The 27,750-nt window shown below is 45.5% G+C and overlaps 1 protein-coding gene across 2 annotated transcripts in view; it reads right to left on the bottom strand.

The window, feature by feature from the left end:
• HACD1 (3-hydroxyacyl-CoA dehydratase 1) overlaps window positions 1-27,750 on the bottom strand; it is a 163,626-nt gene that overhangs the window by 26,457 nt on the left and 109,419 nt on the right. For both annotated transcript variants that reach the window (XM_078663573.1, XM_078663572.1), the window contains exon 6: window positions 12,054-12,232. In XM_078663573.1, coding sequence (XP_078519699.1) covers window positions 12,054-12,232 — 179 coding nt within the window. The remainder of the gene's footprint in view (window positions 1-12,053; window positions 12,233-27,750) is intronic.

Genomic DNA, 27,750 nt, shown 5'->3' with positions numbered 1-27,750 from the left:
ATAATTTTCTATCGATAATTTCTACTAAATCTAAATAAGGTCCACCTGGTTACAGCACAGCAGTTGAAATTCATCAGAGCATATATTTTGACAGACAAGTTTCTTTAAGTGTCTGTTGGAACTGGCCCTTCTTGCAGGGTCATCCTCAAACTTTTTGCTTCTTCCTCCCTTATTTTTCCTGACCCGTGGCTGTTGGCAATAGGACTCTGCGCACTTTACCACTGCTGATCAGTGCTAAAGTGCATATGCTCTCTGTGTAAATTGTTATTATGATTGGATATACATGATTGGAATATTTGTATCACCATGAAGTCCCTAGTAAAGTGCACTGGGTGTGCCAGGGCTGGTGATGACAAATGCTACTAGTGGGCCTGCAGCACTGATTGTGCCACCCACATGAGTAGCCCTAAAATGGTGTCTCAGGCCTGCCACCGCAGTGCCTGCATGCAGTCTGTGAACTGCCATGTCCTCCTGGTCAGTGTCCCCACTGACCAGGCCTAACCCTTCCGTTTTTGTGCACATTAGTCACCCCTATAGAAGGCCCAAGGTACCCCCCTGGGCAGGGTGCAGTGTATGTAAAAGGTAGAGCATGTACTGGTGCAGGTGACATGCTCTGGTAGTGAATGGCAGCCATTTTCGTTTTTCACTATTGTAAGGCTATCTTGCTCCATAGATTAACATGGGGGATGCTGGCTACAGTGGCTACCAGTATTTCTTCTCATAGGAAGAAGATAAGACATAAGAGTCTAGTATCCCTGAACTCAGAATTTAATAGCACATCTTTTAGGAAAGGTTGTTTTTAAATCCTGTGTTTGAGAACAGCACTTTTAGAAAGTTGCTGTTCTCTTGTCTGACCCTTCTGTATGCCTTGGCCTGTTTGTGTATTGACTGTCTGGTTTGAGAGTGACAGGGGCTGGGGATTCCCCAGGAGGCTGGCAGAGTCAGCCCTAGGCTGAATGACTGCATTTTCAACTTGAGTGGCGGGAGGAGATAGCACCTGGGCCAGAATAGGGCTGTGCCTGTCTTCCACAATGCTGGCTCCACCTCCTGCTGGGCGGCTGACGACCCTGCCCGTCACTCTGAAAGGAAAGGAGAAGCCAGGAAAACAAAGTGCTCAAGTAACACCCAGAACTGGTTCAGACCGGGCTCAGGGAACACTTCCACAAAGAGAACAAAGACTTTTAGGGGTATAAGTACAGGACCCCAGACAACAGAAAATTAGATCATCCTGGAATCAAGAAGGAACCTCTGCCAAGAAGAAAGCTGAAACTGAAGAAGGAAGACTGTCCTGCTGTTGCTCTGCTGGACTGACCTGTTGCTTTGCTGCCAAGGAGAGGGGAAGGACTTTGCTGTTGTGCTGTGTCCCCTGTCTTGAAGGAATCTCCAAGGGCCTGAGAAGAGCTGGCTCCCTGTTCTGAAGTCCCAGGAACAAAAGGACTTCACCCCCAACTTCCCTGAACTCTGCTGAGAGAGTTCTGTCCTTCCTAGAGTGCTTGATCCACCTGTGGGGCCTCTGGAAGTTGTACCTGTGCTGGGAAGCTTGAAACTAAGCTTGAGAGACTTTTGCAATTGAAAAGTTATCGTATCGCTCGCTGCGGAGCGCATCCCCGACAGTGCGAGGAGATTCCCGCCACTACGAAGGCCGAGATCGTCGCAGCGCCTGTTGCCGCTGCCAGAGCCGTCGCATCCTTCGTTTGCGGGATGCACCAGACCGGTGCGGGAAAGTCTAACATCGCTGCGAGTGTCGTCGCAAAGCCTGTCGTCGCTGGGTGAGATCGCCACACCGCTTGCTTGCGGACCGCATCACATCGCTGTGAGTGTCATCGCAGGAACCATCGCGTCGAGGAGCTGCGAGAGAGAAGATCACCGCTGGTCCGCGCATTGTCGCCCCGGAGATCGTCGCAACTCCAAAGATCGTCGCATTGTGCCTTTTGCGAGAACAAACTTCCTACGGAACCTCCGCACCGGAATCCATACAAATGGCCTTCCTCCCCATACAGACCGGATTCGTCGATACAGCGGGGCTGTCGCAAACGCCTCCCCAGGGTCTCAGGAGCAACGCATCGCTTGTTTTCTACCGCACCAGCTTCTGCTTTGGAACTTTGTCGCAACTAAAAGGTACTGTGAGTAAACATGACGCAACTGTGAACTTTTCACGCATCTGTGGATTATTTTATCGCAACCTGAAGAATTTTATCGCAAACCTTAAGAACTCTTTTGAAACCATATTGTTGAACTGTGTATGTTGGTTTTTTATCGTTTTGGTCTTGTGTAGTTTAGATTAAATACCTTTATTTTTCTAAACTGTTGTGGAGTCTGTTTGTGGTGGTTTCACTGTGTTACTGTGAGTGTTGGTACAAATGCTTTACACATTGCCTCTGGTTAGCCTAGACTGCTCCTGCCAAGCTACATAGAGGGTGAGCAGGGGTTATCTCAGAGGGTTTCCTCCTTGCCCTGACTAGAAGCAAGGGTCCCTATTTGGACAGTGGTACCTACCTCTGCCAACTAGAGACCCCCAGTTCTAACAGTGTCTAATGTGGCATGCTAAATTACAGCATCTATTATCCTCCAAGCTGGCAAGATTCTCAGTGCCAGCCATTCAGTGGCTAGAAATCCAAGTGAAAATGCTTACCTGTACAGTAATCATGAACTGTTCAAGGCCCAACATAAAGCCACTAAAATATTATCTCTTTCATCACTGGGCTCTAACATCTTGCAATTAGAACTCTCTGTTCCAATTACTGATGAGAAGCAGCAGAATCTGAAATAGTGGCTCATTCGGCCCAATTTACCGATGGGTGTCCATCTGAGTCTTATATTACAGTGGTGCTAACAAGAGACATTGATCCAGTTTGCTTGAGATGCACCTTTGGGATTCACGTATGTCCAAGGATGCCAGATGATTTGAGGCACAGAACACAGAACACTCATCAAATTGAATAGAGAGGTCAGCATTATGAAATAGACTGAAAAGCTTTCAATCCCAGCTGTGACATCATCCAGTAATAAAAGCAATAGTCATTTTATGTGGATGGTTCAGTGGGTCACTCTTCTTTTTTCACAGAGATCTTTTTGTTCGCTGCAGTTCATAAGTTACTAATATAGCACAGTGATCAATAAACTGTCATCAATGAGTTGCATGCAAACTGTAAGGCACAGGGTCGGACCCCTATGTTTTTCCCCAGTCGTTCATTATCCTAATGTCGCTAAAACAGTTAATTTGGGTAGAAATACATTCTTATTAGTAAAGTGAACCCCAACCACTAAGGTACATTTTAAATACAGAGTTTCTGCTTCTCCAGAAAAAAACACTCTTTAAATATACTGCCTGCTAGTATGGATGACGTGATTTCTACACCTTTTAATCCTCATTCTCTTATGTAACACTTCCTATAGACTGATTTACACATGTATGATTATTGCCTCTGTATAATGCATGTATGATGTAAAGTGCTATGGCACCCTACACTGGTTTGAGTAGCGCTATAAAACAAGTTAAATGCATGTGAGAGAGGGACTATGGAGAGATGAGGGGCACCATTGGAGGGTAGTAATGAGGGAATCCGTGGAGAAAGAGATCAGGGGGTGGCGCCACTGGGAGGCACAAGCACTAAAGTTGGTCCTGGAGTAGGCAGAGTACTGTCCCAGCCCACTAGTGGGTGGAGACAAGTATGGGACATTTGTAGCTGGTTTTCAGCAGAAGAAAAGTTTTGTTTTACTGTTGATTGATGAAGTAACACATTAGTGCTCAGTACAGTAAGAGACATTCTGGCCCCTTCAGCGAAAACTGTGCATAAATATAATGCCCCTGATCATTCACTTGTTCGGCATTAAGTGGATGGAATGACGTGGCTGTTTTGTTTTTTATTCAGTGCAACAGACACTGTAAAAGATTGAGCTGTTTTAAAAATGTTAACTTTTACATAATAAAGAGAAGTAGTGTGCGAGATACTCAACACAGGCAGGGTTGCCACCTGGCCGGTTTTCTACTGGCACCACTGGTATTTGAATTTCCCACCAGTACAAAAATAAGAAAAATCACCTAAAGCCGGTATTTTTCATTCTTTATCTATACATATTTCAAACAACAAATATAAATAGAAAACACTTTTAATGTGTTCTAGTGCTGTGTTCGCAATCCTTGTCTAATAATTAAAGTAAACAACGGCAGAAAAGTCATGTTACAAATAAATACTTTAGATTTTGTTTAATGTCCTACTTAGCAACATTCCCAGGCCTTTGTAGAATCTTGAAAAATCAACTCATCATGTTGATGTGTGGTTGCATGTTTAGGTTCTTATCAAGAGTGATTCATAGCGACTTGGTGGAGTCCACTAGGATCGGAGTACAGTTTAGTGCTGTGATCAACTTGGTCCATTCCTTCATCACCGTGGAATATTTTTAGGGGGAAAGTATAAGGGATTCATTTTTTGGAGAGTTTAGGTTTGGTGATTGCTTGTTAGCCATTGAATGGTCTTTTTTAGTGCTTGGTTCATCGTCTTAATCTCTTCTAGGGAAGTAATCTTAATATACAGCTGTGTGTCATCTGCATCGTTGTGGAAGGAGATGTTCGCCTGCTGTAATATTTCGGTTAAAGGTTCAATATAGAGATTAAATAGTGAAGGGGGATAGTGTTGAACCATTGCGGTACTCCTAATAGGTTAGGGGATGGTGAGGATAGAGTTTGATTCACCAGAAGTGTTTGCGTTGTTCTCTAAGAAGGATTTAAACAATTTTAGGACAGTTCCCTTAACACCCCTCCTGTTCTCGAGTCTCTTGAGTATTTTGCCATGGTTAACTGTGTCGAAAGCAGACAAGAGGTCAAGCAGTACACACAGACATGCATTACGGTCGAATGCGATGAAGGTGTCATCATCTATATGTAAAATTGCTGTTTCAGTGCTGTGCCCGGGTCTGAATCCTGATTGGCAGATGTCTAATAGCATGAATTCCATAATGTGTTGGTTCAACTGTTGTTGAACACATTTTTCAAATTTTTTGGCTAGCATGAGAATGTTGGCTATCAGTTGGCAATTGTTTGGTTCCAAAGGGTTTTCTGTTATTTTTATGATGGGGGTGACATGGCAGGTTTTTAAGAAATCCGGGATGGATCCTTGCAAGAGCGATGCATTGATAATATTGGTCCAAATGAGAAAGCCCGTATGGTAGATAGACGACAAGCATTTTGACGGGAGAGGATCATTGTTTATGTTTGGTTTTATAGTCAATAGGGTTTTGGTAATCTATCTGTGGTCATATAGTTTGAAGGTGAACTACTGAGCTTTATTTTTGGGCACTGACAGAGTAGGTTGGATTGGACAATCAGCTGGAGAATTTTTAGGGGTTGTTGAGTTGTCAGCGGCAGTCTTGAGCTCATTCTCAAGGGAAATGGATTTAGCAGAAAAGAAGGAAGAGAATTCTTCACTGCTTAAATGTGATTCTGATTTCTGGAGGATGGATTTGGCCATTTTGTTTGATTGTTGTTTTAATATTCCAAAGAGTTTCTTCTGTCTGTTTTTGGCATTGAAAAGTTTTGAACTAAAGAAGTATTTTTTTGGTTTTAGGATACTTTGGTTGTAGGAGTTTCTGGACTTTCTTAGCAGTCTTAGGTGTGGGGATGAAGGATGTTGTCTCAATTGCCATTCAGTGTCTTAGTTTACATCTTTCTTCATTGGGAGATCCATTGAACCGAGGGTTTTTGTCATTGTCGGGTATTCTTTTAAGTTTTGGCAGGGCTATGGAGTAAATTAGTTCAATCATCATGGAGTTGTAGTGTAGGTAAGTTTGTTGACGTCAGTCATATTATTAGGAGGAAGAAGTTCTTTCTTGCAGCGAGCTGCTAGTATCTTCAACTTTAGGTTTTTAGTGTCACAAACCCATTGTCTGGGTTTGATTGATTGTGTGGTTGGTTTCTTTTTTGTAGAATTTGATAAAATGGTAGTCTGACCAATCGCAGGGGTCGATCAGTATTGCTTTAACCATTTCTTCTTTGGAAATTATCCAGTCTAGTGTTGCACCTTTAGTGTGGGTTGGTAGGGTACAGTCGTGGACTAGGTATTGATCTGCTAAGAAATCTTTAACAGCATTGACCTGAGTATAATAGGGTCTTCCCAATGAAGATTGAAATCCCCTAGGAATATATCATTGGAGTGAGGGGCAGAGTTTGTTGTAATGGCTTCCATTAATTGGTCAATGAACAGGGCGTTTTTACCTGGGGGTGGTAAAATACATGTAGTTTGCAGAGTTGGTTATCCGTAAATCTTAAAGAGAGCACAAGGTATTCACATGATTCAAGGGAGTCGGAGTAAAGAGATAGAGATGTCAGATAAATGGATTCAGGCAATGCCTCTGCCCATTTTGTGCGGTCCGTCTAGTCTCACAATGTTATAGTCAGGAGGAATAAGAAGGTCTAAACATGGGGAAGAAGATTCAGTAAGCCACGATTCCGTCAGGATGGTTACATCAAATTCTTGGCTCAAAATGAGGTCAGCGATGTCAGAGGCGTGTGTCAATGCTGAGTGGCAGTTGAGTGGTAGGCAGGAGATTGGTTTCAGTGAGTTACCCAGTTTTATTTCATGTTTTTCATGGGTCAAAGTGACTTTCTTTAGGTTGGTAGGGTCAATCTTTCTGTTATTAGGCTATGTTGTTCTATTTGCATTGATTGGGACTGATCAAATTATATGTTCATCCACAAAGGGGGAGAGACTGGGAGACGATTTTTGATATAGCAATAGTGCTTGTGTTTCAGAGTTTGTCAGGTACCTATGGTGTTTCAATCAATCAATCAGGGATATGTGAAATGCACTACTCACTGAGGGTCTCAAGGTGCTGGCGGAAGGGGGATTCAAGCAGCTCCATCTCACCGAAGAGCCAGGCCTTGAGGCTCTACCTGAATGCTTGCAGTGTAGGGGTTCGTCTGATGCTGAGGGGGATTTTGTTCCAAGTCTTGGCTGCGATGTAGGAGAAGGCTCTCCCTCCCGCTCTGGCTCTGCGGATGCCTGGGATTTCGGCCATGGCAAGGTCAGTGGAGCGGAGGCTTTTCTTGGATGCGTAGAAGGAGATTTTTCATTGAGGTATTGGGGTCCGGTGTTGTGGAGGGATTTGTAGGTGAGGAGCTTGAAGGTCACTCTCTTTTCAAAGTGGAGCCAGTGAAGTCCTCAAAGGTGCTGGGTGATGTGGTCTTGTTGTGGGATGCAGAGGACAAGTCTGGCTGCGGCGTTCTGGATGGTCTCGAGTTTGAGTAGAGATTTGTTGATTCCAGCATAGGGGGTGTTCCCGTAGTCCTGGCTGCTGGTTATGAGTGTGTGGTTGACAGTCTTTCCAGATTCGGGGGATCGATTTCAAGGTCTTGCAGAAGATGCGGAGGGTATTGAAGCACGTGGAAGATACAGAGTTGACCTGTCTGTCCATGGTGAGGGAGGAGTTGAGTATGATGCCAAGGTTGCGGGCGCGGTCCCTGGGTGTGGGAGGGTTGCAGAGAGCGGTGGGCCACCAGGTGTTGTCCCATGCGGAGGGTGTGGATCTGAGGATGAGGACTTCTGTTTTATCTGAGTTGAGCTTCAGGCAGCTGCTGTTCATCAGGAGGCAACGTCTTTAATGTGTTTTTTTTAGTTCAAAATGTTAATGTTGTCACTGAGAAATTCACCTAACTATTACTTAAACCTTTGTTTTTTTAAAGTAAATATATATACATATAAATATATATGCAACACATTGCAGCTCTTTATATATATGTACCTTGTGTACCTCTATGCAGGGCCACTGGAATTATGCAGTGGGGTACGACCAAATTATGCTGCAGGGTAGGACCAAATTATGCTGCAGCAAAAGGAGAATTATGCAGTATAATGTGGCATATTTTGTGATAGTGTTATCTCATAATTTTTACACGTTAATACTATCTGAGCAAAGGTTTCACCTCATTAGTACCAGTCTGGCATCCGAATATAGTAATAAACAACAAAAAGATGACAAGTGAATTTTTAAGAAGGGCCTTCTTTACAAAGGGCCTTTGAATGTGCATTAAAAACATATTGCATCGTTTTAGAAACTTTTGATCTGTTTGAGCTAGAAACAATTTTTTGTTGTTGAAATCTGCAGATTATACAGCAGGTGATGGATTATGTGAAACTACAACACATTCATAATTATGCATAAAATGCTGTGGCCACAAAATAGCATAATATCAGTGAACCTGTCAATACATACATATATTGAGAAAACGTTAGATACAAACAATCATACAAAGTCAGATTATAACATTTGCACATGTAGACACACCCCCACAAACGTTCTTTACAACTGCTCTTTGCAGGTAGCCCTACCAGTTTTATCTGTGTGCCAGTGTGTGCGTTTGACCTAGGATACCGAGTGCATGACTTGGATGCCTCGTTTTTAAATATTGCCGCTTTTAACACTTTCTGGCTGCATGACTACGATGTTGCTGTGATCATTTATTTTAATACTGTGTGACCCTCATTGTATTCTTGCCACCCTTCCCTGCTTTCTCTTACCTGGTTAACGCTGCTCCTGCCAGCGCCCCGGTCCACCACGGGATTTCCCGGTTGTTGTGGAGGGCGCCGGCAAATATTCGGTCTCCCTGCCCTGATTGGATGCACAGGGTCACGCGGGGCTTGACTCTTAGGGACAACCCTATTTAGTTTGGATGGCTCTCTCCGTGCTTAGCGGACGCGCGCAGCGGGCGCACGCCGAAGTCACGCCCAAGTCCAGCCCATCTCCGCCCATCCGCGTGGAGTACGCGCCAGGGGCCAGGGAGGCTGGATATACTTCTAACTGCACCCGAGTAAGTCCCCTGTACTCCCTCCGTGAACTACTGGCACTTAAGCCACTCAGACTGCCCTGTCATCACGTGCTTCCACCAGAGGCGCTCCCTGGTACTTCTAGCTGTAGTTGCTTTACTAAAAACATCCACTCTTTAACCCCTGTCACCTCAGTAAAACAGCCTACCCCCCAGATGCAAAAGCCTTCCTCGACAACTACTGAGGATGGCTTTCTCATTAATGCAAGATCCCTAGTTAAAAATAATATTGCTTTTAGGGATTTTGTTTCCGTTAGAAACCCCTCCTGGGTCTTTATTACGGAAACCTGGGCATCAGAATCCGCCGGTCCCGAGCTCATTAATGCCATTCCGGAGGGATACGCTCTTGCTCGGATGGATAGAGTCGGACGTAGGGGAGGAGGACTGGGCATACTGTATAAGAGCTCTTCCATCTGCCGTACCAAATCCCTCTCCACCCCTACAGACTCTTTCCAGGCTATGTATTTCTCTCTCAATTCTTCTCCTACTGTCTCATTTTCTGGCCTTTTGTTTTACAGGCCCCCGGGCCCTAGGTCCATTCTCGGCCACGATCTGCTGAAAGTTTTAGAATCTTTAATTGACAGACCTAATCTGACCGTAGTAGGAGATTTTAATTTTCACCTTGAAAATAGGAGCTCTAGTGACACTTCTTCTTTGGTGGACTCTTTGGCCTCGTGTGGCCTGGTGCAACTTGTGGATAGTCCTACCCACATAGCCGGCCACACGTTGGACGGAGTTTTCTCCAATGATCCTAGATTAAGTATAGGCTTGTCTATCCCTCTCACTTGGTCAGACCATAAGGCCGTCCCACTGGAACTCAAATTTCACCATCCCTCCTTGCCCCCTTTCAGTTTCAGGAAGTGGGAACTGAGAAGGAACTTTAGGTTGATTAAAAATGAGACACTGGCCCGATTCATGACCAGTTTTAAGTCTTCCACCGTGAGGGACACTAACTCCGCTGCCCTCGAATTCGCTAACTCCATTGCTAGAGCCGTGGATATCCTGGCCCCCGCCAAACAACACTACTCTGCAAGAAAGAGACCCTCAGCTCCCTGGTTCTCTGACTCGCTCAGGCTGCTAAGGCAGGGTTGTAGGAAACAGGAGAGGCTTTGGCGGACTCGTCTTGATCCTAAGGAGAAGGAAAATCATAAACATCTCCTTAAAGAGTATAAATCGGTGGTAATCGAGGGAAAGAAGGCCCATTTTGCTAACCTGACGGCCTCCCTCAACTCCCCTAGGGAATTGTTTAAGATCGTTGACTCCCTTTCCATCCTTAATACGCCAGATCCCATAGTGGGATCTCAGGAGTTGTGTGACAAGATCTCCACTTACTTCCACACGAAAATAGTGGATATCTACACCACTCTTGAGTCCCATTACTGTGATTTGGGTACTTCTGTCCCCCCGGTTCCCCCCCTACCGAATGCCAGGTGGATGAACCCTATAGCAGCTTCCTCAATTTCCCCCTTCTCACCTCCGAACAACTAAATCTGCTCCTCGATAAAACAAAATGTGGATCCCCTCTGGATCCTTGCCCCCTTAAGATCCTTAAGGAGTGCAGGGAGGCTGTGTTGCCTCCCCTCTTAGAGGTGATGAACTTGGCTATTACTGAAGGTATCTCCCCCTCTTCATGGAAAATGGCGGTCGTCAAGCCTCTTTTGAAAAAGCCCACTTTGGACCCCGGGGTTCTGAAGAACTTCCGTCCCATATCCCTGCTTCCCGCCCCAGCAAAAATGCTCGAGGCACATCTCAATCAACACCTAAGTGTCTTCCTGGAACACTCCAGCATGCTGGACCCCTCGCACCACGGTTTTCGAAGGGCCCATAGTACCGAATCCGCCCTGACACTGGTCATTAACAACATTCGCTCGAAAGTTGACAAGGGCCAGGCTACTCTTCTGGTCCTGCTCGACCAGACAGCTGTCTTCGATACCCTGTCTCCCTCTGTCTTGGTAACTCGCCGCAGGGAGATGGGATTTGAGGGCCCAGCACTGAGCCTCTTGACCTCTTTTCTCAACCAGAGAGAACAGAGGGTCAAATTGGGCGAGTTTCTCTCCCCCGCCAAACCTGTGCAGTGTGGGGTCCCTCAGGGGTCATCTTTGAGCAATACTCTTTTTAACATCTATTTGGCCCAACTTGCCAGGTTAGTAAGATCCTTCGGGTTGGAAGTGCTGTCATATGCTGATGACACACAAATCATGGTCTCCCTCTCTCAATCAGTGAGTATGTCTGCTCTTAATTTTCGAAACTGCATGGAGGCAGTTTCCAAGTGGATGATTGTGAACTCCCTGAATCTAAACGGATAGAAAACCGAGGTCTTGCTCTTCGGGGGTAAGCAGGAAATCTGGTCGAGTGACTGATGGCCATCGTCCCTCGGAGTGTGCCCCCTGCCCTCTCAATCTGCCCGCAATCTGGGTGTGCTGATAGACACCACCCTTTCCTTTGACAGTCAGGTCAGTAGGACTGTGTCCACCTGCTGTGGTGTCATCAGGATCCTGAGAAAGATCTCACACTACCTTTCTCCAGAAGCTCGACAGCAGGTCACCATGGCTCTTGTCTCTTTGAGGCTTGATTACTGTAATGCGCTCTACTTAGGCATCAATAAACAGCTTATTGAGCGCTTGCAGATGGTACAAAACGCGGCAGCCAGGCTCGTTCTTGACGTCCCTAGATTCTCCTCAGCCTCTCTAGCAAGAAGAACCTGCACTGGCTACCCATCCAGTCCAGGATCTCTTTCAAGATCCTTTGCCTTACCCATGGGGCTCTGTATGGAGCAAGTTCAGATGGTCCCTCCTTTCCTCCTACTCTCCTAATAGACCTCTTCGCTCCTCCTATAAAAACCTTTTGTCTGTCCCCCGGATTTTCAAAGCCAGGTGGGGAGCGAGGGCATTTTCCTCTCTTGCTCCGAGGCTTTGGAACACTCTTCCCATGGAATTAAAAGGACAACCATCCATCATGCTTTTTCGCAAAGCACTTAAAACATTTCTCTTTGTAGAGGCCTATCTGTAACTCTTGCACCGGTTCATATCTTAGGCTGTACCACCTTTTAGGCGCCTTGATGCCTTTGGGCTAAGTTGCGCGTTATAAGATGTAATTCATTCATTCATTCATGCGTCCCCCAAAAATCACAGTCGCCACTGACCACATGATAAGATAATGTGTGAAACAGACGTGGAGCAGCCTGATATCTAAAAATGATGGTAAAAGTACTAATATAAAAAGGACTTATACTTACATGGAATATAGGAGCACATAACAACGAGGAGGAAATAGTAGTAGTCAAAAGAGACGTTATATTTGTTGGGAAGCCTCAGTGAATACATTCCAGTTTTTTGTACATAGGGCAAGGCAGCATAGATTGTCAATAATTCTCCCACGACACCAACAGGATACAAGATGATAAACAAATTATACCTGCAAAAAATGAAAAATGGACAAACATTAACACCATGAATACAAAGGTCCATAACATTCTTTTGTATTTTCTGCTTTGAGGATTAACCACCCCCACAGATGTGTAGCAAAGTGCATGCTAGCGTTTCCGGAATGCAACAGGTGCAGTTTTAACTGAGAAACATGTGAGCTGCAGGTTTGGGGGCCCTGAAGGAGGCATGTTGGGCCTGATTCACAAAGGTAAACTTACCCATTTGGGTGAGATTACTCTTTTTTGGTATTCACAAAACTGCAATGTAATAGTAACTTCATAACTGCTGCGCCTCCTACATCGTAAAGTTATTCTGAAATCGCAGTTTTGTGAATACCAAAAAAGGGTAAATTTACACCAACATATAAGTTTACCTTTGTAAATCAGGCCCGTAGAGTATCTACTCTGGCAAACAGGGCTGGTGTTAGAAGCATTGAGGTAAGAAGTTTTTAAATGTCTAGAGCTTGAGCTGTGATCTGATTGGTTAACGGCACATTCTTGAGTGTGCTAAGATCAAACATTTTTAGAGATAGAGTTGAAGTAGAGTTAGGCCTCTGTCCTGTCATAACAAGCATGGTTACAGTGACACTAGCATTTTACATCTTTCACTGGCACGGACTACAAATTGGTCTGACCTTTGGTCAATTCAGAGTCATGTAGCACCCACAAACTTTCTTAAAGGGAGTAACCCGAAATTATGGGGTAGTAATATGCCTCCCTTTACAGCATGTCCGAGTAATTTATGAGACGGTGATGGTTATAGTGTATTGATAGTGTGAGCACTAGGACCCTAGGTGTTTGCTAAAGACTCGGAGACAGGAACTACTTTTGAGAGGGAGGCGGCGGTCAAGGGGTTTGGTCTAGTAAGGGACGCTGTTGGTCACTCGGCATGCGAATGCATCTCAACAAAAAGGTGTGTTTAATCTCCAGCTCCAGTTTGGTGTGATTTATTTCGAGTGGCTTAGGCAGGGAAAATGCTACATCTGCCGACAAGAAGAGATACGTGCCCGTGCGGAGTAACACGGGTATCTGAGAGCCTGCAGCTCTCAGATATGTACCAGGGTTGCCACACATCACTCCGTGACTGGCGAACATGGACCTGAAGCCCTGCTCTGGCCTACGCATGGCACCTGCCGACACTGCCTTGACCTCATTAGCAGGACGCAGCACACCGCCCCTGCCTCACAGCAGCTGTGAGAGCAGCCTGAGGCCCTGCATGGCAACACATGCATGTGCGCCATTCAACAATCAACATGGAACATGTCGGAAGAAAGTAACCGACGCCAGCACGAAAAACACAACAGTCAATCCCTCGCTGAGACATGAGCCCCGGCAAAGGGAGTAAGTGTCCAAACAGCGATGATAAAATAAGAATATATATAAAAGAAGCATACCTGCCCTGAGAGATACTGGTGGGACTCGACCACATGCACCCACACACTGCTGGTAACTTTAGAACCGAATGTTTCACATCATCTCATGCAATAAATTAAGAGGCAACAAGCCTACAGTCACACAGCCACACCGCAAAAGAGTCAATGACGGAAGGGTCTGAGCAAGACGCAATTACTGCTAGTGATCACAGGGCACAACTGTCACTATATGTTATGAGCAGAGAGACATTTACCTCAGTCACACATTGACACTATGACGCAAGAAGGTAGTGCAAAATACAATGCAGAAGCATGCTTGAAACCCACCACTATTTGACACTGCAGAGAAACAGAACATTGGCGCCAGATAGGATGTGCAGATTGAAACATTTGATTGACTTTGTAGATGCCCTTGAGGAGGAGGATGATGGCAAGATCATGAAATATCTGAAGAAGTTGGCCGGTGATGGCGTAAAACAATTGTTAAAGTTGTGTTAAATAAAATACCAAGTACTGACTCAGCATCGTACTGGAAAGTCAAGGAAGAGTTAGAAGCCAAATTCAGCCCCACAGTACGAAAGCTATATTTTCAACAAATCCTGCCAACAAACCAGCAAAACAATGGATGAATTTGACTCACTCATTAAGCATTTCAAATTCTGCAATTTCATCGATGAAAAAGTCATGCCACTCAGAGTCATCAATGGTTGTCTACTAGACTCCTTTGAAAGACGCATGTGTGAAACTCTCAGTCTAGAGAAAATGCTGAATGCTGCAACAGCAGAGTAATGGGCAAATCGACAAGCTGCTGACATGGAATCAGGGACAGCACACAGTGAATCAGCGCTAACCATGAGAAAAAAACACAAGTACAGAGTGGGGACGCACAGGTCGGCACCCGCAAAAAATACAAAGCTATACTTCTGTTGTGGTTTCTCATTCCCCTTGTAAGGGCTCTGGAAAAGAGAATCATGTCGTAATTGTGTGTCGTGCCTGGGAGAGGTCAAGTCCGTTTGGATGAAAAGAGAGGATAGACATCAAAGGCAGCCAACTGCAACCTCATCACACTCACAAGGACAAACAGCAACATCAGCTAGGTCAAGTAGAGGCCAAGCACAGCTAATCCTCATCAATTTCACAACACAACACCTCCTCATTATCACTATCGAGGACCAGTGAGGGTGATGGATACTTGGTAATGATGTCCACAAAAGAACATTACACACATGTGGGTATAGCTGCCAGTGAAGCAGACCAAAATCAAGATTGGACCCAACAGGTGAAGCCCAGAAACTCACTAGGACACTGTCCCAGCACAACATTTAAGGTAAATGGTCACTCTATACTGTTTATTATCAACAGTGGAGCATAAATCACTATCATACATATAGACAAGTTTAACAGTCTCTCTCCCATTCCGCGCCACACTCAGCCCAACATGAAAGTCTACACCTGGGTAGCCTCCAAAACTCTACAGAGTCAATGGTCGTTCATGGCAACTATTCAAAACAAGGCCATGTGAAAACGAGAAACAATTCATGTCCTGCAAGGAACATCATTCAGTGCATGCCTCCTCAGCTTCGCCACAGTAGCCGACATGGGACTGATATCCCTTAACTACCACCTATGTGCTCATTCGGACATCACAATGCAGTTCACTTCATTATTCCACGGCCTAGGAAAGCTCAAGGAGCTGCGGCTGCAGCTCCACATCAATGAAGATTGCCCATTGCTAAGCAGCATTGAAGGGTTACTTTTCACTTGAAGGAAGCCGTAGATAAGGAATTGGCAACCCTTCTAAAGCATGACATCATTGAATGCTCCATGGATCCCACTCTGTGGGTCTCACTCATAGTAGTAGTACCAAAAAAGGACAGTAGTGGAGCAATGCGCATTTGTGTTGACATGCACCAGCCAAACAAAGCAATAGAGAGGCAAAGGAATCCTGGTCCTAACATAACAGATATGATCATGCAAATAAATGGAGCCAAAGTCTGCTCCCGTCTTGAACTCAACAAGGGGTGTCACCAGCTCAAGGTGGAAGAGAAAACTGTAGGTATATTACCACCTTCTCCACTCATGTTGGTTTATTCAGGTAGACGATACTGAATTTTGGAGCATCCTTGGCTGCTGAAATATTCCAGGATGTTATCCACAGAGTATTCTAACCAGTATTGCATGCTTTCAATTATAGAAATGACAGCCTAGTCTTTGGAAGTACACAAAGAGAGCATGACAAATTCCTCACGCAATATGCCAGTTATTTTTGGATGCTGCCCTCACCTTGAATGCAACAAAGTGCAAATTCCATAAAGCAAAACTTAAGTTCTTCAGTCACATCATCTCTGATGGTGGCATGAAGCCAGATCCAGCCAAGGTGCAAACGCTGCCAGCTACCTGCCCCCCTCACAATGTTGCCAAGCTGTGGTCCTTCCTAGGCATGGCCAGTTATTGTTCACAATGCATTTGTAACTCCACCACTTTGAGTGCTCCATTGAGAAATCTGAAAAAGTTAAATGTCCTACTTCAATGGGCACCTGAGTCTAATCAAAGTTTCAAGGAGATAAAATTTGCAATTGAAAATGCGACATTAGTGGCCAACTTCAACCCCAAGTTGCACACTGAGGTCACAGTGGATGCGGGCCCAGTAAAGGAGCCATCATTGCTCAACACAGTGGTCATCGCAATGCCCAGAGACACTCGGTGGCATATGCCAGTAGAAGCCTATCCAATGTAGAACATGCCTACTCTCAGACAGAGAAGATCTTGGCCATTGTCTGGGCCTGTGAACACACCTACATGTTCCTCTATTAGAAAAGATTCACAGTCACCACCGATCCCCAGGGTTTGATCAACATATTTGAAATCCGAAGGCTAAGATGCCCCCTCGCATTGAACACGGTGGTTGCGACTGCAGTAATACGAATATGATATTGTCCACAAACTAACGAAAGATCAAAATCCATCAGATTATTTTACATGTGAACCACTGCATCGCCAGACATTGACGTCAGGGGCCGCTGATGAGTACCTCAATTTCATCGGAATGCCACACACACCATCCGCTCTGTCTGTAGACCAGTTCATTACAGCCACCAATGAAGACATGGACTTGGCCATAATCAAAGGACTCATTTAAACACAATTGTGGAAATGCAACACCCAGCACCTTACCGAAATGACGGAGTTTAAAGAATTCAGGACTGTACAGGCTGAACTTCCAGTCACTGAAAAGGGAATAATACTGGGAGGAGCTCAAGAATCGTTATGTCAGAAAGCCTTAGACAAAGGGTCATAGATCTAGCTCATGAAGGGCATTGATGCATTGTGGCCACAAAAAGAGCATTAAGCAAAAGAGTGTGGTTCCCTAAGTTGGATGAGAGAGTGGAGAAAGAACTGAAACCATGTCACATCTGCAATTGCCTGTTACCAAAGTTGACCAAGCATCCTTTGACAAACTTCAATCTCCCCCACACAAGCATGGGAACGAGTCGCAGTCGACTTCTTTAGACTGAGGCAGGAAGGACCACACATCATGGTAATCATAGACAAATGTTGTCTTTTTCCTCTGGTGGAAACACTTTGATCCACAGAATATGAGAAAGTCATAGAAAGGCTTGATGACAACTTCGCAACGTGGGGCATCCCCCAGATCTTTAAACCCGACAATGGTACACTCTTCCACAGCAAGGAACTCAAGGAATTTGTCAAGTGACTCAATGTCAAACACCAAAAGAGCATGACATTGTGGCCTCAAGCCAATGGTGTAATCGAAAGATTTATGGGTACTCTCAAGTGAGAAGAGCAACGAGTTTCACTATAAGTAATAGACTTAAACCAACCACTGTGCCAGGTTCTCAGGGTCTATCAGTTGACCCCTCACTCCATAGCGGGTGAGAGCCTAGTCACTTTACAATTTGGAAAATCGATCAGAACCAAAATACCTAAATAGACATTAGACAGGCTAGTGAATATTGGCAAGCTTTGACACACCGCTCAAAAGGGCAAGCTGAACATCTATGCTGTCAAGCACCTATGTGCCTGAGAAACAGAGACTGGTTACTGGTTACTGGTAAAGCAGAGGCAACGATGAAAGATGGACACAGCGTTCACTGTTGATCCCCTCCAGGTGGTGGAGCACGAAAGGACACATGGTGCCGGCAAATCGCCCAGGGATAACTATCACTTGTGACATGTCACATTTTGGGCGCATACCCCACCTTACAGAGTCTCACAGGATCACCTCTGAGATGACCACTCAATAACAATTCACCCTGAGCTGGAACCTGTATCACCATTGCCCAGTGATGTTGGAACTCTGCCATCCCGAATCACTCTGGCTGGAAGACAGGTGCAAGCTCCTCGCAGGTTGATTGAAGAGATTGAAGTGGACCAGTGACTGTCATGCTTTGTCTAACAGGGGGGAGGTGTAGTGTATTGATAATATAAGCACTAGGACCCTGGGTGTTTGCTGAAGACTTGGGGACAGGAACTACATCGGAGATGGGAGCGGAGGTTAAGGGCTGTGGTCTAGCAAGTGGCGCTATTGGTCACTCAGCAAGAGAATGCATGAGAATAAAAACGTGTGTTAAATTCCACGCAGCAGAAAAGCTTCAATGGTGATAATTGAAGACTCAAAGTCCATGCTAAACCGTAAATAATAATTAAATCAAAACCAAGTGTTCTGTGGATAACATTCCCTTAAATATGATCAAAGAATTCTCTAGTCTGCAGAGAAGCCACGTATGCCCATGTAGAGTGTTGGACTTGGCCCTTTTTGTAGGGTCATCCCAGTACTTTTTGCCTTCCTCTTGTATTTTTTCTGACCTGTTATTGTGGTTTTATGACTCTGGGCACTTTACCACTGCTGATCAGTGCTAAAGTGCATGTGCTCTCTCATGTAAACTTGGTTAGATTGGTCTGCACCTGTTTGGCATATTTAATTTACCTGTAAGTCCCTTGTACAGTGGACTCCCATATATCCAGGGCATGTAAATTAAATACTACTATTAGGCTTGCAGCGTTGCTTGCGACACCCATCGAAGTGGCCTTTCACACCTGTCTCAGGCCTCTGGCATTGCAGGGCCTGCGAACACAGTTTACTGCCACAGTGACGTGGCACGTAAAGTGGCTGCCATGTCTGAAACTCCCTTTTACTACATATAAGTTACCCCTAAGGTAGGCCCTAGCTGGCAGGGTGCTGTGTAGGTGAAAGATAAAACATGTGCCTTAACTGTGTGGCATGTCCTGGTAGTGACAAACAGCCTATTCTGTTTCTCACTGCTGTGTGGCTGCCCTCTCATAGGTTTGCATTGGGAATTTCCTGATATGTGCTTCAGTGGTAATTTCTGACATGAGAGGGATAGCGTCACCATGTTTGGTATGTTTGGAATAGTGGGGATAAATCCCACTTATTGGTGTAAGTGGATTTGTCATTACTATTTTTCAAATGCCTCTTTTAGAAGTGGGCCTTTCTGTGCCCTGCCTGGATGTGTATTGACCGCCTGGTATTGACAGACAGGAAAGAGGGGATGTGCATTCACTCTAGACAGTCACAAGGGGGGTTTGAGGTGTGTCCTGCCTTTCCTGGGTGACTCAGCACTAGGCTGAATACACCTTGGATGAATTTAGAGTAGCAGGAGGAATTTCCCTTGTATCTGAACAGGCCTGGTCTGCATTTGGTGTGGTGGGAGGAATTGCACCTGCTCCTGAATAGGGCTGTGCATGCCTTATACAGTGCTGTCTCTGCCCCCCTGTAGTGTGCCTGGGGCCAGGGCCTGAAATATGAATGGGGGTGTTGTGCACTTCTAATATGAAGTGCCCCCAGAACAAAGACTTTTGCACTACAATTACAGGGGCTGTGACCCCATGAAGTAGACACTGTGTGGGACTTGGAGACAGTCGCTGCTGGCTCTAAAGACTACAACTGGCCAGAAGAAAATGTCATGCTACCAGGAGGAACCATCATAGTACTCCCTTGCTTATTGTGCTGGCCAGTAGCCGGTGGGGCTACCAGAAGGACTGCCACTCTTTACTGCAAGTACCCTGATGTGCTGCTCTGCTGCTTAATTCTGCTTGGTGCCCCAGTGGTCATCCAGGGATGAGGTAGTGCTGCCTTCCCTGTCGTGTCTTCGGCACGTGGTGCGCTGCAATCTCTGCCAGTTGTGGTGCTGGCATTCGGTTTTGCACAATTCTGGTGCTTTCACATCAAACTGCCAAGTGCTGGTGCTGTAACTTTAATGTTCCATGTCTGGGTGCTGGTGTGGCCTTTGCACACTGTGTAAAACCTCACTAGGTTTTCTTCAATGAGGATTCTTCATGATTCACCCACCCCTTCACCTCTAGCGAGCAGGGACTGAGGAGCCGCCCGCCCTGCAGTGCAGCGAGGTCTCTGACCTCCAAGGATCTGATAAACCCAGAGCGGTTGCTCTTCAGCTGGGCGAGAGGACCCAGGCTGACAAGCATTGCTTGGCAACCCTCTTCAATATCCCACAAGTTCCCAGGAGTGGCACAGACCCTTCCAGCGTGTCCTTGTGATCATGGGAGTGTGGCGGACCGGAATAACAGACGTGGAGGTCGGATATAGTGGGTGATGTTTGTTTCTTTATTTCACAATACAACAGTTAATCGTACTCCGGGATGAACACAAATGATGCACTTGACGGGAGGGGTGTTCGGGTCTTCTCCTGGGGAAGCCGGGAGGACGGGTCTTCCGTGTAGATGGCTCTGGACGGTGTCCTTGGAGGTTATGGGGAAACAAAATCAAAAAGGGGCTATTAGTCCACCTGGACGGATATGTTCCGAACCGTTACCAACACCAGGGGTGTGTCAGAATCGAAACAGGATCGTGAGGAAGGGAGGATGGCGGGTCGGGTAAGGGTAGGAAGGCAGAGAGCGAGAGGGTGGAAGGGCGTGTAGGTGAGGGTTTGGTGCACGGGTTTTTTTATATACAATAGTGCTTGTGGGGTGCCTTCTCTGGTTCCGTGTTCGTCCGAGCCTCCTGCCACAAGTTTGCCGCTTGGAACGTCTCTCTTTCGCGGGTCCGTCTTTTCCGGTCTCCTGTGCCGGAATCAGGGAGCGACTTCTGGGGTCAGGGGATACTGCTTCCTGTGTTCTTCCTGTCCCGATTGGTTCCTGCAACGAAGGACAAAGGGGTGGAGTCCGGGTTGTCAGGGACGCTTCAGGGCCGGGTTCTGGTGAGCGGGGCCGACCTGGATGACGCTGTCTCGGAAAGGCAGAGGGGGACGCCGGATCACAGTCTTCCCGGCCCGTCTACAATCATCTCTCAGCTGGAGGGAGTGGCCGAGAAGGTGCCAACAAGCTTCCGTGGCCCGGGACGGGCCAAGCTTCCTGGGGGCAGTCAAAGAGATACAAGGCTGGCGCTCGGCAGCTCCACGTGGATGCGGGTAGCTGCCTCCTTTATCCCAGTAAAGTCGTCCACGGTCGTGGGGGTATTCCTTTGAGATTTGAGCATCCCGGCTGGCAGCAGCTGCCACGTGTATTCGTGGACAGCTGCACTTTGTTCAATTCACAGATGCGAGGGAGCCAGTGAGATCGCTCTACCAACTAGGGCACAATTGGTTTGGCTATAGTCATGGGCAGCGGCCGCTGGTATACCTTTGGGGCAATGCTCTATTCTTGTGACTAGTGCGGGACAAGCCCAGGAAAGGTCTCCGCTGTAGTTGCCTTGACGGCTGAAACATGTCTGTGGGCATTTGCAGCTCACTGTTGGGGGCATTTTGTGCAAATAACCACCTTTGTGTTCGAGCTCTGCCAATAATTTCCGCATTGGTTATGCCCTAATGTTAGTAGGTGATGTTCTCATCACATGTTGGTGACGCGTACAACTTGCCAATGTTTACTTGTGGGCACTCAATTGTAATGTTATGACAAATGGGCCGATTGGCCAAGTGATTTATAAATCTATGTGAGATCATGAGAAGTGCCTAGTGGCACAGTGATTATGTGATTGTTGTCTAATATGTTTTTATGAATAATACAAAGGATATTTTTATATAACCTTGTGTGGAGTCTCTTTTTGTGGTGTCTAGTGTGTCACTGTTGTGTGAGTGTGCTGCACAAAACACTTTACACATTGCCGCTGGGTTAAGCCTGACTGCTCTGCCAAGCTACCAAGGGGGTGAGCAGGGGTTATCTTAGGTGTGTAACTCCCTTGCCCTGACTAGAGTGGTGGATTCTGCCTGGGTTAGGTGCATACCATAGCCAACCAGAAACCCAAATTCTAACATAGAGATATAATGAACTTTTTTCTTTTTTCATTAAAGCACCGATGATGCAGTCACTAAGTGTTGTGCCCATCCCAAAGAGATCTCATATACTTGGTGGCAAACAGAGGTTACAAAATATACCGGACCTTCCAAGTGGCTTGTGGCAGACAGAATGAGGGTCCTAGTGATATTCACTCATAGTTGGGAAGAACACTGTTAGTACTACTAATTTCTTTTTTACTGATTCAATTCGCTAAATTACCAATTACAATGATGGCAAGGGTTCTGTGATTAGACCTCCCCTGATACATGAAGTTGTACGACAATTGAAAAAAGACTCTGGATAAAAATCTTTTGCTGTTACATACCTGGAGGAACCCAATACACAAATAAATATCTTGCATGATGCTTGTGACAATAAGAGCTTGAAGTCAACCTTTCCAACATGCCCTTCAAAAGGATGTCTAATATAGCAAACTGAAATTTAAAATTTGGTTAGTTCTATCTCTCAATTGTGGTCTTGCACTTTTGTATATTTTAGATATTTGTCCTCCCCAATATTTTTATGTCTCCTTACCACGTTTCTGCCACTGTATGTTCTGTGTAAATTGGGTTTCCCTTTACTTCCACTGCATCCAGTCAGACATTGTGTCATAAGACAGTTAACTCAGAGCTGATGATATTTCATTGCAAATCATAAGGTATGTATATGAATACAGGGCCAATTGTATCCAGCTATCAATGTGCTACGATACCCTAATGTAGATCACAATTATTGACACTTCCAGGCCAAACATATAAACCTGTATTGCATGAGTCACACTCAAAGCTGACAGGCTAGCCCTCTAGCTGCATCAATATTAAAAAACGGTTAATGTAATGTGGCCCTAAACATACGCAAATGCTATGGGTGGAAGCCACACCATTCATGTTTAACAGGATTATGAGAATTTTATCCTCATGGGTCCAGATTTGGAAAGAAATGTTTAGAGTTTTTGTAATTTTATATTTTCTGCTTTGTTCACACTAATGTAAATTAATGTCAATTTCACCTTCTGGACAGGAGTTAATCTCAATAACCAATGTAAATGACCCTGCAGTGAGCCTTTGACCCTTCTGCCCAGTTTCTAAAGTATTCTGCACAAATATAGTAGATGATTGGAGTGTTTCCAAGGCTTTCACAGTTTCTCATGGTCTCAAGTTCAACTTTTCAGGAAGGTGGGAAATATTTTCCTTCTATGCAACATTGGATCCCTCCCAGACTCACTGGATCCTTTCCATGTGAGAAGTCCTGCCTGTGGTGCTGCTGGAAGATGCAGATATTTCTGTGTAGTGGTGAGATGGTTTTTCGTGGTATCGAAGGTAAGGTAAGGTATTACTTTATTGTACAGTTAATTAAAACCATTACAAACCATCATCAATAAAAACTGTTTTGTGTGTTTATAACAGCCATAACAAATTACGGTAATACTATGGTAGGGTGTAAGTGAAAACTGCAATTAAAAGGTGATGGAGCTAAAACACTATTAAAATGCAGGCAGGATGTAAGATTGGCCGAGAAACTAGCTCACTTCTATCATACCATTGAAAAACTTTGCATGGTGATCTGGGGAATAGCCACCAAGAAGAAGGCAAGATGGCCACCGTAGCTCTGTAGAGAGAAGTCGCTATTTTTCTCTCTCCTATCCTAGGATGTAAAAAGGACTTGTGAAAGCGGGGATGTGGGTTCTGGCCAACTTGATATCTCGTGGGGCGGCAGGAGTACTCAACCCAGGCTGGCTGAGGAGGTTTTCAACAAAGACGAGTAAAGTCTGGCTTAGCTGCTGGAAAATTCTACTGAGCGGCGCTAAAGTACCCTTTAAGATGTCCCAAAGAACTAAGCTGGACAGAGAGAAGGATAAAGATAAAGATAAAGAAAAAGATAAATCAGCGGCAGCAGGGTCGATTAAAGGCTCAGCAGCGGCAGTGAGAGAGGGTGCAGTTCCAAAAGTACTAACCACTGCTACAAAGAAGCAAACGGAGCTACCCAATCGATCTTCGAAAAACGCCCTGCCAAAGAAAACCGAAAGGCAGGAGAAAAGGAATGAAGTGAGACCGGAGACTCGCTCAGCAGTGACTAAGACTGCAAAGTCGGCATTGGACTTAGAAGGAAAGACCCTTCGTGCACACTCAGCGATTCCAAAGGAGCAGATGCGGCAGGCAACCTTACCGGAATCCTTCAGTCCCAAAGCGTCCCCGGTGGTACCGCTGATACAGCTTCAGCTGATCGACCCCCATCAAGGCGATACACTGAGTGGAAAAGCGGCGATGTCACAGGCGGTATCGGGAGCTCAGCGGGACGCGAGCGAGCTGAACGCGGAAGCCAAGCCAGCAACAGCAGACCGCGAGGACGCAAGCGTCAAAGAACTGGTTGCTGGGCAACCTCTCAATACTGCGGGAGACTGCTCGAATCAAGCAGCACAGAGCGCAGGAGCAACGGAGGTGAGCGAAGGGGGAGTAAAGAACGCCGGCAATGTTGCAGAACAGTTAGAAAGACATAATAACCTGCAGATGCTAGACGCACTATTAAGTGTGGAGATAGGGCCGCATAATAAATCTTTGCAGCGCTCCGACCCGAGCTGGGGAAGCACCCAGAGCCTAGGAGATCAGCAAATGCTCCAGTATGACGGACACAATGGCATAATTGGAAGGGAAGACAGAAGCATGAGGGGGGGTTCCCCAGAATTCTTTTCAGTCAATGAGGGTTCGGTCTCTTCAGATATCAGTGAACATGAAACTGAAGAAGAGGGGAGCTGCACTGATCAGACTTCCGATTCTGATACAAGTAAGGGCTCCAGGGAACTAGAGACTAAAAAGAAAAAGAGAGGTGGTAGTAAAGGAGTCGGAAGAGGGTCTAGGATTAGCATGAGCAAGAAATTATCGTGGGACTACTCTGCTACATCAGAGACCTATCAGGAAAATGACCAGGAGGAGGGGGAAAAAGATGGGAGGCAAAAACCCCAAACTGTAACTCTTGAAATGCTGTTCGGAACTTTGAAACAGATGCAGTCTGAGGCAAGAGCGGAAAGCCGAAGAGCAAAAAGAGACACAAAAAAACTTCAAGCTTCGCTAAGAAGAGTAAATAGAAAACAGGAAGAGGTTGAGGGGAGAGTAACGCAAGTTGAGGAAAGGACTAGCAGAGTGGAAGACGAGGTATCAGAATGGCAGACTTTTAAAGAGGACCAAGGAAAAGTGGTGGAAGACCTACAATGGAAGCTAGAAAGTTTTGAAAACCGCCAAAGGAGAAATAATGTGAGACTTCTGGGACTGGAGGAAGGACGGGAGGGGCAGGATCCCAGGGGATATGTGGTCAAGATATTAGAAGAAGCCTTTCCAGAGTCAAAATGGCACTGGGATATAGAAGTTCAAAGAGCCCATAGATATCCTCTGTTTGTTAAGAAAAACCGGGGGGAGCTAGAGAATGCGCGACCAAGAGCAATGCTGGTCTTCCTAGGTAATTTCTTAGCTAGGCAGGAAATAATTGATAAGGCTAGACCTGATTCCAGAAAAACAGCTGACGGTAACACATTTTTCTCTAGGCCAGATTTTTGCCATGTTACCGTGGAAAGAAGGTGGAAATTAAGGCAGATGATAGGTCCCTTCCAAAAGCAAGGTGCAGAAGCTTATCTATTGTTTCCTTCAAGGCTGAAAATAATTAGGAAAGGGTATACTAGGATGTTCACGTCTGAGATAAAAGCAGCGGAGTATCTAGCAGAAATCACGGAATTAGACAAAGGAAAGGAGAGTAGAACCAGAACTCCACCAAGAACCCCTGTAACCAGCCCACCAAAGACCCCTTAGATGGTAACATCATATACAGACAGGTTCAACAGATGAGTAAACAGGATAGGAGAGAGCAGCGACTCTGCAGACTACAAGGGCTACACATAGGCCAGGATTGGCCTATTTGCCTGTAGCAAGGTGGGGGGGCTCTTAAAGGGAGGGGGGCAGTGGGGGGTGGGGGGAGGGTGGGGGGGGGGGGAAACAAGCATGTAGGTGGTGGACACAAGCACAATGTATGTAGGAAAGTAAAAAAAGATGAGTGGAGCAAGTCGTACATTAGAATAGCAATAATAAATATGGGAAAGGAAACAAAGAACCCCGCTGAATGTTGCCGGCATAGGTATCTACAGGAAGTTGGAGAAACTATAAAATATAATGACCTGTAGAATAGTTTCAATTAATATTTGCGGACTTTGAGCTAAACAAGAGGTTAAAAACTGCTTCTTTGTTAAAATCGCTAAAACCTGACCTAGTGTGCCTTCAGGAAACACACATTGAAGGAACCAAGGCTTATTTACTGGATCAGCTTGGCTTTAATGTCTTAACAAAAACTAATCAGAACACAAAGACGAGAGGGGTGGCGATTCTGGGTAAGAAACAGGATACATTGGTCAAGAGGAAGATGGAGGATCAGTGGGGCAGATGGGTTATAGCAGAATTAATTTACAGGGGGGAAACTATCACGCTTGTTTTGGTTTATGGGTCTACAGGAGATGATCCTGATATCTTCCAATTTTTAGACGTAGAACTTGCGCAATGGCCGGAGCCCATTATTCTCTGCGGTGACCTGAATATTCATGACGCAGATAGTAGTTTTTTAGATCCTGGAAGGAAATATACGGGGAGGAAAAAGAGGACTTATAGAGCCTTAGCGGATATGGCAAGGAATAACTCGTTGGAAGACCCATGGTTAAATTGCCATCCAAATATAGATGGGAGTACTTTTTTCTCAGCCCCTCATCAGACACTGGTCAGGCTGGATTATTTTTTAATCACAAGAGGTCTGATAGATAGAGCAAGAATAGAAAGGGAACCAAGGATCATATCAGATCACAGCCCGTTAGTTTTAACCGTAACAGCTGGGCAAAGGAGAAATAAAGAACTGAGACAATGGACTTTTGATAGAACGTTGCTCCAGGATCAGTCCTACAGGGAGAGAATGAGTAAATGGATTAAGGAATACTGGGAGTTTAATAAAGGTACATCATCACCAGGGATAGTGTGGGATGCTTTTAAAGCCGGAATAAGAGGTGAAACCCTGAGCTATGCTATTAGTGCTCAAAGAGTGTTGAAGGAAAAAGAGGAGCAAGATAATAAACTAATTTCAGAGGCAGAGGAAGAACTTATGACAGCCATACATACACAATCTCCAATTGAGCAGATATTATTGAAGATAGTAGCTCTTAAAGCCGAAATTATGGATGGGATGGCAAAAAAGACTGTTGAGAAATATGTAGCAAATAAAGAAAAGGCATATGAGCTTAGCGAAAGAGTTGGTCACATTCTGGCTGTACGAGCTAGGCAAATGGACGGGATGTCTGATATTAACGAGATCAAAAATTGCCAGGGAACTAAGGTCAAGGATGCGGAACAGATCAGAGAGGTTTTTAAACAATTTTACACGGAGCTTTATACATCAGATGGTCACGAAAGAGAGGAGGATATAAGGGCATATTTGAGCGAGATAGAGCCCTCTGGGCTAGCAGAGGCTGATAGAAAAGGGTTGGAAGAAGTATTCCAGGTGGATGAACTGATTGAGGCTCTGAGGGATCTACCGTCTGGGAAGGCTGCAGGTCCGGACCAGATTCCGATAGAATTCTACAAGGTCTTTCAATCCTCTCTCCTAAAAGAAATGTTTGAGGTGATGTTGCTAGCACAAATGGGTGAGGCTGCTCCAGAATCTTGGGGTGGCGCAGATATTATCGTTATACCAAAAAAGGGCAAACCCATTGATGCCCCGGGCTCTTACCGTCCCATTACTTTAATGAACGCTGATATCAAGGTGTTCTCCAAAATTTTGGCAAAAAGGTTATCCAGGGTAATTGAATCATTGGTTATTCCTTCTCAACATGGATTTATTCCAGG

This window comes from Lissotriton helveticus, chromosome 10 (genome assembly GCF_964261635.1).
Source record: "Lissotriton helveticus chromosome 10, aLisHel1.1, whole genome shotgun sequence".
In the NCBI taxonomy this organism is placed as follows: domain Eukaryota; kingdom Metazoa; phylum Chordata; class Amphibia; order Caudata; family Salamandridae; genus Lissotriton; species Lissotriton helveticus.
This window is presented reverse-complemented; position numbering and strand designations above follow the sequence as displayed.